This window comes from Ammospiza nelsoni, chromosome 1, assembly GCF_027579445.1.
Source record: "Ammospiza nelsoni isolate bAmmNel1 chromosome 1, bAmmNel1.pri, whole genome shotgun sequence".
In the NCBI taxonomy this organism is placed as follows: domain Eukaryota; kingdom Metazoa; phylum Chordata; class Aves; order Passeriformes; family Passerellidae; genus Ammospiza; species Ammospiza nelsoni.
Genome location: NC_080633.1, coordinates 46,433,772 through 46,446,207, shown reverse-complemented (window position 1 = coordinate 46,446,207; position 12,436 = coordinate 46,433,772). Strand labels below are relative to the sequence as shown.

Genomic DNA, 12,436 nt, shown 5'->3' with positions numbered 1-12,436 from the left:
TTCAGTAATACTGGTTATGAAGTTAATGACTTACAGAAAGCTGGACCTACAGTTCAGGTAGTTCCTGCTTGGTAGAAAGACTGACAGAAGCAGTGTCTGAGAGGAAAATACCTTCATTAATATCCCATACTTACATGGAGTACATTTGTGAGGCTCATCAATCGGGAAATAGCTGCATTGAACAAATGATCCTTTGTGAAGTACTCGGTTACCTGTATTAGAAGAAAAGGTCTGTCATTAATTACTTAAAATTCCCAAACTCAGAATACTGGGTTTTTAAAAATGGAAAACAATTACTGGTAATCAATTTCAATTTGTGAAATATGTACATCTTACCTAAAGTGAGGAAAATCACTTTAGTACACAAACACATCATATGTGCAATCACAGGTGTGGAAGGGAAAATAATAATCATATAAAAATTCAATTGATTAGCTTCCCTTCTGTTTCAAGATTTAAAATGTTTCAATCAATGAAAAATGTGCATTGGTCACCCTTTATTTCCTTTAATAAAATATCTTCCCTTTGCCCCTTCAAGAGGCCTTCTCTCTTGTAAATCCATTTATACTGGTGAAAACTTGTTCATAGATTACAAGATTAAAATTATAAAGTCTGTTAAATGATCTGGAATATCCCTCACAGCAGGGTTTAAACTGGCAAAAGTTTTTATCCACAGAAAATTACTTGAAGTTAATTTTGCAGGTATTTATGTTTTCTTCTGAGTCTTGGATAACAGAATTGATACCAATCACAGCAGGAGACAACACATAACAAGAGATGAACAACCACTTCAGTATTTTTTTCAAGGCTATGCTAATATATTTTAACCAGTGGCTTTTTTCATTCTATATGAAACAGCAGGCACGATAATGAGATATGAAGCAAACAGACCAAAGCTTTTGTTAGGGTAACCTACAGAACTCACCTAAGGTTTTGTTACTTGAAATGGAGTTACTTGAATCCCAGACTGACAGAACTTTATTGTCATAACATTTCATTCCTTAATGAGGCATACATCCTTTAAATAAGTTTTGCCCCACAAAATTTGTAGGTAGACAAAATTATTTACATAAAGAATAATTCAGTTTAAAAAATAGCTACTCATCTGGGGAAAAAGCTTTTGGCTCTGTAAGTCAAACATATGGTTTTAGCACAACAAGCAACTTGTTTAGTAATTTAGAAACTATGTAAGTGTTTCTTTTAACCTCAGAAATCACCAGATTCTTCTGCTCCCAGATCTTTCTGGCTTCAGCCTTCTCTTTCTTATTCAGAAGCTCAGGATTGGGCATGATTCCTGAAGTCCTTGCTTCAATAAGTTTGGTTACAAGTGCCCAGAGGCGCACCTGCCATCTCTGAACACCGGGCATGGCATCAGCTGAGATTAATGAAAGATTTCAGAAACAAATGTCAGTTACAAGTAAAGAATTCAAAACTGTAAAGAAAAGCAGGAACAGAACATTGGAGATAAACATTTTTAAAAAACACTCTCTATTTTAAATGTAAGACATCAATGCAATTAAAAATGTCTTTAGAAATAATGCTGAGTTGCTTGAATGGAAAAAAAATCAGTAAGTATTTTTCTGCAATGACTTTAAAGCAGATATATATAGCAAGAATACAGCATAGAATATTTACTAAAATCTGTAAAATAACCCAATATTATGTCAATGCTAGAATGCTCATCTGTTTTAATGACTCCACAAAGGAGTTGTATGTGCTCTCATTTTCTGAACTCATGGCAGAATACAAACATACACACAAGTATGCATACATATACATTTTCAAATTGAGAAGTTTCTTTTCAGATTTGATTTCAGCAAGTATGTATATTTTTGTTGCTAGATATGCTATTGTGCTGATGAGTACAAGCTCACCATACTCACACCACAGGGGAGAATGACATGAGCCCTGCATTGATGCCCACCACTGAGAGGACAAGGAATTTAGTCTGAAGGGCAATCATCCTAAGGCTATCCCATCCAGAGGAGAGAAGGATCATGACAACTGAGAACCACTATTTAACATTCTCTGAATGAAAAAATTTCCTGGGATGGCTTTGCATGGTAAAGTTTTGGTAGGGATATGCTACAAGGATGACTCCTCTGGGAAGATTCTAGGGGCTTGCTCCATGTCTGACAGAGCCAGTTGAGCCCAGGAAAAAGGGAGGGATGAAAGGAATGTGTAAATTTGGTTTTACTTCTCATTACTCTAATTTTAATTGGCATTACATTAAATTAATTTCTCAGTCGAGTCTGTTTTGTCCATGATGGCAAATGCAGAGTGATCTCCTTGCCCTTACCTCAACCCATGAGCCTTTTGTTGTACTTTTCTCCCTTGTCCAACTGAAAAGCAAAGAGTTACAGAGCAGCTTGGTGGGCACCTGACATCCAGCCCAAGGTCAAACCCAACACAACCTGCCTAATTCCTTTAATTTAAACATTCATGATGTTGTTATCATCATAAATTCAGAACAAAGCATAAAGATATTTAAGAGATGCTTTTCACCTAACTTTCTATTTTCTTCTCCCCTGGAAATATCTTTAGGCAGCTAAAATATCCTTTTGCTCACATTTTCCAATACTTTTAACATGAGATGATGCCAAAATATTCCTTTGTACTTCTAAAGTGGTAAACAGGTTGGCTTCAATGACTAAATACATTTTCGCTAGTATTATAACTGCGCGCTCTTAGCTTTCTTACAAAAATGTTTAATCACCAAGCTCTCATATACTTTGCAACTAAGATTTGGTACACATTATCCTCACAGTAATTCAATTATTCCATTTTCAAGATCAGAAAATACAGCAAAAAGTTTGTGCATCACCAAATTAGCTGCCTCAGAGGGAACTGTGTACCTGTCTAGTGTTTAGGATGCAGCTGTTAAGGCTCAGTTCTAAGTGACTCATTTTTTAAGAGACCTTTTCAAATGCCTAGCTCTCTACTGTTGTGATTAGGTGGTGACAGAAAGCCAGCTGAGAACTCACAAAGCCCACTCCTCCAGTACATACAATAGTGCAACAATATATAAAGGAGCACAAATGAATATAAAGCATGCCAGACACAACTGAAATAAAGTTTAGTGCAGGCTGAACTAAGTGGCAAGAACTTAACATGTGAAAGAATGAAGAACTACACTTTTTGAAACCAAGAATGGAGTTTTTATTAAAGCCTTATGAAACAGGAAGGTGAAATGTAAATGAATATATAAGACTACATTAAAATGTATGAACCACAGTAGATAAAAGAAATTAAGACCTTTCAGTATGAGGAATTGCATGACAGGAGTAAATAAATGCACAGGAGGGTAATTCTTAACTTACTCAAGAAGTAAGCTCATAAAAATGTCATATTTAGAAATATTAATTATTAGGAACTGTGATTATCTTCGAATGAGATTCTTTCTGAAAACTATTTCATAATCCAGCTTACAAAAGCCATTGCATGTTTGTTAATAAACAGAAATAACAAAATTTTGTAAAGTTGCATCTCTGATCTGATATTATTAGAAAAAACCAGATTATAAAGAAAAATAATTTTCAGTTAATCAATTATTGCTAATTAAAAAAAAAGATAATGAGGTCCAAGTTTTCAGAAGAAAATGCAACTTAAGAAATAGCTTTTGTATGTGCTTTTAGCTTATAAGAGGTAAGCTGCTTGCAATAATCTTGTAAGATTGCCTCAGTGACAGCTTTGTGACTCTCTCCTTTAAAAGAAACAAACAATAAAACCTGTTTATGATACTTTTTGATTCATTTTTTCCAAAACTTGGGCACAAAGAACTGTATTAATTTTGTGTTTAAAATATACTACTTGAGAAAAAAGAAACAAGTCCACAAGAAAACAAACTACAGAAAATAATCTGACTCACTTTTAGCATCCCACAAAATGTCTTGTTCTGGAGGAGCAGCAAACAGGATGTAAAGGCGCAGGGTGTCGATGCCATACTCTTTCACTATTTCCTCAGGGTCTATTCCATTGTACTTAGATTTGCTCATTTTTTCCCAAGCAACTTGGAGCTTCTCACCAGTTTTTAGGTGGACTGGTTCACTTCCTAAATATTAAGACATAAAAAAACTACTGAAACAAATTTTGCTCACTTGTAACAGCTATTAATTTTGTTCCCTAAGCATGAGAAGAAACAACTGTTGCTAGCATTTTGGTTTTTTTTTTTTCCAAAACAGCTTAAAGAAGAATACCACCCATTCCAAACACTCTTTTCCCTCCCAAATTTTTCTTGTGTTAATGTTCTGAACACCAGTAATATCCTAAAGCTTCCATCACATCATGATAAAAAGTCTCCTACCACTTGGAAGCTGTATCTGGCATGCATCCTAAGCGCTGCCTTGACAGCTCCCGATATTTAAACTTTTTTATAACCATGACATTTAAAACTTTACTGATTTGATACAATTCTGACCTGCACTTAGCTTTTGCAAACACCAGAGTTACAGGTTCCAATTGCAGTAAGTTATCCTGAAAAGAGTGTGTTTTCTCTTGCATGAATTTAGAGTGGGGCATTTACAATTAAAAAGGTGCAACTGAGTAAAACCCTCTGCTAAAAAAACTCAATCCTTTCTAGAAGAAAACAGGGTAGCAGAGAGTGGTAAAACTTAAGAGGGTGAATTGGTGGGTTGATTTTTAACTGTCTTACAGGGTTTGTATTCAGTGCAAACGAGGATGTATGAGAGGAATGCTTAAGAGAGGCAAATAAGACCAAACATTTTTGTTGCTACAGGTCCCATAGCAATGACTGGTCCAGCTTATGCAATGAAGGCTCTGCAAAGAACTTGAGAATGAGCACTGTTTCCTAAAGGTTTTACATTCCTAATACCTACTGTATACACCTGCACCTGTGTTAGTTTTGCTGTAATGTTTTTGTAGGTTGTCTGTTTGCTGGGCCTAACTGGCTCCATTCAGCAGGCTGCTGAGCACTGTCTTAACAAAACTGACTTTTGATCTTTTGGACTACACTGGAGCCAAAATAATACCACAGCACTGCTTCTGTGTTTGGATGCAATTAAAAGCTGCTGTATTAGTAGGATCTCTGTGTACTCAGCAGCATGTGTAAATCCAAAACTCACAGAAGTTGCTCTCCAGTTTAAATATTACATTCATTTTCTCTTCCAAATTTTCCCAGCACCGAAGCAGTCCCTGGCTTTAGGGGTGCACCTATGCTGATTTTCCCAGGCAGTTTCTCTTACCAGTGAGATCAACCTCCTCTCTCTTCAAACACTGGCCTGTTGTTGTTAGTCTGAAGGTCTGATTCTTGATAAGTCCTTGAACCAAGAGCTTATGGAAAGGCTCCCTAAGGACGGAAGGAAAAAGAAATTTCTCCGTTGAAAAGAGCTGTAAAAAGCATACTTTATGATAAGCCTCAGGTGTTGAGCCAATCAGGCACAATTTTTTAATGAAACAAGAATTTCAAGCTGACTGTACATAAATAGTCGTCACCTTAGAAAGAGTACTTTGTCCATTGATTAATGGTGGCTGGCTGGCAATTCTAAGTATTTATTTGCATTCTGCTCACATTCTTGTACCCTAATTTAGTACTAAGTTATTCTAACATCACTTTTCAAATTAGCATATGGATAACACACAGAAGTTTCTTGTACAACAGTACAATTTCCCTAACTTCAAGCTAAATCTCTTGCGTGAAAGCATTCAAGTACCTGGCTTCATTGTCACAAATATTTAGTTCTAGCTTCTCTCTGAGGAGCACAGAATTTTGAACAAATCAAAATGCTGTTGCACATTTCTTTCTATAAACAGATGGAAAGAACAGATAGATGTTTCTCTGACATAAGCACCCACATGCCTTGGCCCTTTGCAGAACTAGCCAGGAAGGCCTGGCTGTATGAAAAAGTATACTAGAAAAAGGGCAATGCTGAAAAGTTCCTATCTCAGTGCATCAATTTTTTAGCACCTTACTTTTCTAGCAAAATTTACATCAGTGACAGTAAACTCCCATGAAATGAGTGTATGACAGGGCTAAAAAGAGCCTTGAAAGGCAGTAGCGCACTCAGCAAGAAATAAACTCTAAGTAAACACTGCTCTGGTTGACACTATTGTGGCCTCCTCCTTTAATGATCTTGCATTTCTAATGTATTCAGTCACAGTTCTGTCACTGTTTTCACTGAAAAAAAAGGCAACAAAATGAATCTCTAAAGCTTTTGGTTCCCACTCAGCAGAACAGGAAAGTAAGGCAGCTCTAACACAGCTTTAAGAACAGCAGGGGCCAGGGAAGGAGGTATGGAGCCAGTCCCAGAAAGCACATACAGTCTGGAAGCCTTCTCACAGGACCCTCCAACACAGGGACATCAGTCACCATGACTGATGACATCATGTCATCATGATGTCACCAACACCATGACATCAGTCATCATGTCATTTTGGAGGACATGATCATCAGCACTGGTTAGTACTGACTTGCACCTCCTAATGCTGACATGTGTGTGCAACATTAAACTGAGTTTTCTACACTTTTTACCTAATAAAACCTCAAATATGTACAAAACAACTTATGTAAAAGGATGCATTATTTCTATTAACTTTTAAAAAGCCAGAGTATACCCATCTAAAAAAGCAGTAGCAAAACCAGACTTCCACATTTTATTTCATGTGTACAAAAAAGTCATAATCCAAAACACGATTCACCATTAAGGAGTTAATATAGTATTTTAAATTATTATAAAATATAAATTAAATGAAAATTTATCTCACAATTTAAAATGAAGTAATTTATTAAAACAATTAAAGTATTATTAAATTATAGAACAATTAGGCATGTTTCTATCATATTAAAGCAAGTATATTCCAAGTACTAGTCCTTAAAAACTTTTGATGACTCTGAAGTAATAAGATATTTGAAAACAAAACTATAAACTGGGAGAGAAAGTAACAGGCTTCATATTTGATCTTCAACGTGCTCAAGTTTGAACACGAGCTTCCTTCCTTGCATATTTTGTATACTTATAAATATTGTGCAAGTACTGGCACATATTGATGTATCACTCAGTCACAAAGAAGTATGAGTCTCTGCCACGCCACCTGGTTTTAGCAACAATGTTAACTAAGAGCAACTCAAGCATCTCTATAAATATTTTGTAGACCATACTTCAGAGGCTGATGAAAAATCTTGTTATTTAGAAGTAAAGGAACTTAAGGGAATGAGAACTGAAGTCAAATTTAGACAGCAAAATGAAAAAAACATTAAAAACAGGATTCAAAAATAATCTAAAATACCAAAAATTATTATAAATTATCCAAGTGAATTAGAAGGTAAAAATTGGGAACAAAAACTTTGTAACCCTATCAATAACAATGGTGGGAAAATGCTTCAGGATAAAACAGTTTATGATACATTTCTTCTGTCTCTACAATCTAGAGACATAACACCACTGGAAAAAAAACTCCCTCCCTATCATTCAGTACTTCAGTCTGTTTAAGATCTCAAACAGTTATTAAAATAGCTACACTTCCTGCTATCTAAAGTAAAGCTAATGAGGTAGCCAGATCATCCAAATCAGATAGGGCTCTCCACTGGAAGTGATTTTTCAAGGAACACTTATTTTTCATGACAAAGAGTTAGTTCAGATCATACGCCAAGTTACTAAAAACTAAATGCAGGAACAAGCATTTCTTATTTTTGTTTATGCTGACAGAGGCTACAAAAATGCAATACAAAATACATTACCAAGTATGGGGAAAATAAACCCCAACCATGTGTCCCTAGTGGGAAACCACAGGAGTATGGAGACATGCCCAAAAGGAGAAAGCCAGAGCCCATCTGCCAAAGACGGGCTCTGAACCAAATTGTGTTTAGTGATTTTGGCATTGTGTTGTCGTGGCTCCCTCTCATGTTCACATGCAGAGTTACACTTGAATTCATGTTAATAAAACTGCACACCTCAAACAAGCCCCTTCAGAGGCAGGGATGCACTTCTTGACTGTAAGGGAACTGCCAAGGGGCTGCAGCACAGCAGGGATGATGCAATTCTGTCCTCAATACTGCAGCACCATGGTCATGGCACCATAAATACCTCCTGATCCAAAACACCAAGAACAATGAAATTAAGCCACTTTGAGACACACTGACATTTCTGGCATAGAAGAGGAGTCTGGAGTTCCTCTGAATGCTTGATCATGTTTCAGACCATAGATATAATGGAATGGGATAGGCTTTCACCTGCCTGTGAAGTTTGTTTGTGCTCATGCTGGAGTATCTGCCCTGAGGCTTTTGCTCATGTTGTACACCCACCTGCAAAGTGTGCCTGACACATCTGAGAAGGATCAGCTGTGCTAGTAATGAAATCTGTAATCCTTCCCTTCATCTTTTCCTTTCTCTAATGTTCACACTCAAGTTCATCTCTATGAGAGACCAATCTAGGACCATGCAATGGATGGTAGGGCAAGCACAACAGACAGATCAGGAATTCCTGCTCAGTACCATGGTCTCATGCTCTTTGCTTTGTTCTGTGCAGGGTGACCAGCAGGACTTTCAATCCTACTACAAATGACCTGGCTGGAAGAACTCTGTGGGGCCACAGTGATAAAACAGTGAATTCAGGAGAAGGGATAGCCCTAGCAAGGGAGCTCACTGCATGTATTTGCACCCTGCACCTTTAGAAAGGATGAGAGAGCCCGAGTGCTGTGCCCCTGAGTGAAGACAAGACTACATCAGTCACTATTGGCTGAGTTCAGGGGGCTGTGAAACCTGCTGCTAGATACAGCTCTGCAACCTTGTGGAGGTGACTGAAGGGCATAGAAACCAATAATTTTAGGCAAAAAAAAAAGATAAAACAATATTGAATGTTCAAGATTCCACACAGTTAACAACTGAGAGCTTTTGCTTAAAATCAGCACTAGAGATAAGGTTCTAAATGAATGCAGAGAAGCTGTAGCATTGTTCCTTCACAGAATAAGCTATTTCTGTCACATACAGTCTTTTATTCTGTAACTCAGCTATGTGAAAAACAGTGCCTTCTTACTCAGCAGATTTGCCCTCTATGAGAGTCAAATCTGCTGACTTAACGGCAACAACAAAATTTTTTTATTGCTTTCTAACTCTTTAGGGAGAATGTGCTAGATTCCATTTCCAATTATTCATCAGACAGATGTGATTACTGAAGTCTAGGGCAGAACCAAATTCTGTGTAACTTGTACTTGCACAGATGAGCAGGTGCAGCAGAGAGTGACAGCACACGCCTGCCGTGGTGGATTGAGCTGGAACAGAGGAGGAGTTTTCTGGCCCCAGCTGCCTACCTGGCCCCTCTCCCAGCAGTGGTCACAGCTGGGAGGGCTTGCTGCCTTGTGAATTATTTATAGAACCAATGCATTTTACAGACCAGACTGCTAGAACAAATTGACATCAATTTGGGCTTAATCTGATACCACATGTATGAATACCCAGAGGGTACCACTTATTCTGCCTTGTCATTACTGAGAAATTGAGCAGCATCTTTCTTTCCCATCGTCTCCAGTCCAATGCATTAAAAAATAAAAGACCATGCCTCATCTTTAGGGGATATTTAAGCTATACTGACACCTTTACAATTCTAAATTCTAACTCTAAATGTCTACAAACACTGCATTTTCAATGAGGGTATGTGTGTCTGTAAATGCCTATTTCATACATGTTGCCTGTAACATTTCTGTAATAATCATTACCCCATATTTGGAAAGATTGCTTTGACAATCCAAACTACAGGAATTTTAATTTCTGTTTTCAACCACATTACTATATAAATAGCCATTAAAGACTATCCATAATTAAAGGCTACACAGAAGTATTTAATTGGATTTGAACATCACAGGATAGGAGCTAAACAATGAAAATTTCCATCAAGTAAACATATCAAAGAAAAACTACTACAGATAAGCAGAGGAATCATAAAATTAATGCTAGATGACACTTTAAACGGTGGCAGCTCTCCTTACCTGAGATATAACAATTTTATTTATTTAATCAGTGAAAAAGACCTAAGCTTCTAGAGAGAGATTGAAAATGCACAAGAGGGCAGTGTTTTTTAACATTTTAGTGTTTTCCCTCAGAGCTGTGGGTTTTGACATCATGACTTTGAGCTTCCTAACAATAAGCCTGTTGTTTCTAATTACACTTGTCAGATCCTTCAGACCAGTCCTTGAGCAGTTCAAACAGAAGACTGAGCAAAAGTGGCTTCTGATTAACACTAAAAATTTAAAATACATGGTAGTATTTATAAAGGAGTTATGATTTCCATATTAAACCAAAATCCTAATTTGACTTCATGGCTTCAAAGCACCTAATGCTTTACCTTGCATAGAGCTAAAACAAGTGAACAATTTTGTGCATGATGATGAATTTGTTAGAGTCATCTTGCAGTCTGAGCACATATCTAAGCACACGCCCAAGCAGCTCATACACCCAGCCCTCAGGCAATGCTGTAACACATCTTCACACCTGCAACAGCCCTTGACATTGTATACCATGCCAAAGGAATTCTCCACAGTCTTGCAAACTGCTTCTACAGAAAGCAACTTCTATTTTCTTCTGCCATTGTCACTAGATGTAGTCAGTGCTTCTTAAAGAGCTTTCTTCACTGAAGGTAGAGTTTTCTTCTGCAATTTACCACATTTAGAACAGGCTACGCTACACAGCTTTTGTGCTACTGCTCTGTCACACCAGAGTGTGAACAAAACACATTCCAAAGCAATGCAGCTACAGAATCACAGAGTCCTCAGAATAATGCAGGTTGTAAGGGACCTTTGGAAGTCATTTGGTGCAACTCTTTTCTCATATCAGACCTGACTTCAGGTTGTTCAGGGCCCTGTCCAGCTGCGTTTTGAAAATATGCAATGATGGAGGTGCCACAATGTCTCAAGTCAAATGGTTCCAGTCTCATCACCTTCCCTGCCAAAACTGTATTCCTTCTGTCCTTGCTGCAATCTGTGACTGCTACTCATTTCCTTTCTCAATACATCTCTGAGAAGAGTCTGGTTCTATCTTCTCTATAAACCTCCTTTAGGTAGCAGTAGATAGCAATTACATTTCCTCCTTAGCCTTCTCTTCTCCATGGGGAACACACTCAACTCTTTTAGCATCTTCTTGTATGTCATATGCTCCAACCCTGACTATGGTGGTGGTCCTCCTCTAACCCTCTTTAGTTTGACAGTGTACCTCACACTGGGGTGAGGGCCTCAAAACTAGACACAGTATTCCAGTTGTTCCTGAATGATGAGCAGAGATAGCCAAAGCTGGGCATGGTTTTGCTAGAGGAGTATATTGTCATGCCAGCTGCTGACCCACATCCAAATTGCTGTTCATGAGGACCCCTAAGCCCTTCTCTGTTGTAATCCTGCCCACACAGATGGCACAGTCCCAGATGTTCTGTTGAAGTCATGGTAGAAGATATGCACAGCTCTCTCCTCATCCATAGATGGAATCATGTCACCACAGAAGGAAAGCAGATTAAGTTTGGAATAATTTCTTCTTGGTAAATCCATGGCAGCTGCTCCAGCCACCTTGTCTTTCATGCCTGGAACTTGCATGTGTCTGGTTTACTTAAGTGAGCCCTAACTCAATCTTACTCTACAATGGGCAGTATGTCTTGCCTTCAAACTTTCCTACTAAGCACAGACCTTGACAGCAAAGGCCAAGGCAAAGACTTTTCTTTCTACTTAGGCTCTTTGCTGGATTGTGAATCAGTCCAATGTCTTCCTTGCTGTTCTCTTCCATGTATGTCCAGAGGCTCTTCTTACTATCTTCACATTCTTCACCAGTTTCAACATCTGATGAGCTATGACCTTTCCATAATCCACACTGCCTATCCAGTAAAGGCTTCTACATTCCTCCAGGGGTAGCCAATCCTTACCTCCCATTTCCTTGCACTTATTTTGGTCTTCTTTAGGTCACACAAGAGGTCTCTTTTTAGTCCAGCTGGCCTCGTTCCATGCCCTTTTCTCTAGCATACCAAAACAAACCACTTACTTTGCAAGAAAATCTCCCCTGCCCTGTGATCTCACTTTCTGACAATACTTCAGCCACTAATGTGGTTAATATAATTTTGGAAGGTTAAAGAATTTGACTAGCAAAAGAACATTTTGCTGTTGTGTGTGTAGAATTAATAAGCCTAAAATTGCTTGCAAGGGAAAGCTTTAAAATTCTCTGCTTGAAGGCATAGCACCTCTGAGAGGAAGGGTCTGCTTTGAAAGGTCCACTCTGAGAGAGAAGAAACAGCCTTCCTGCTGCAGCTACACAGGCTGCAGACAACAGAGTGAAACAGGTACACAAATCATCTACATCCAATATTTCAAACACAGCTTTCACTGCAAACTTTTGCACAGCCAAGAACGAGTTATGAAAACACATTGCCTATTTTCATAAAAATTAGGCAATACCTTGGGGAAACATCCTGCTAGATGCAGTAACTTGTCCATCTTTTTCTGGCTCACAATAATT

The 12,436-nt window shown here is 38.0% G+C and overlaps 1 protein-coding gene across 1 annotated transcript in view; it reads right to left on the bottom strand.

Annotated features, from left to right (window-relative positions):
- Positions 1 to 12,436, bottom strand: part of LARS2 (leucyl-tRNA synthetase 2, mitochondrial) — an 83,830-nt gene that overhangs the window by 14,257 nt on the left and 57,137 nt on the right. Inside the window, exons 15-18 of the mRNA XM_059472869.1 lie at positions 5,202 to 5,305; positions 3,869 to 4,051; positions 1,206 to 1,375; positions 135 to 212 (exon numbers count right to left, since the gene is read on the bottom strand). Of these exons, the coding sequence (XP_059328852.1) occupies positions 135 to 212; positions 1,206 to 1,375; positions 3,869 to 4,051; positions 5,202 to 5,305 (535 nt within the window). The remainder of the gene's footprint in view (positions 1 to 134; positions 213 to 1,205; positions 1,376 to 3,868; positions 4,052 to 5,201; positions 5,306 to 12,436) is intronic.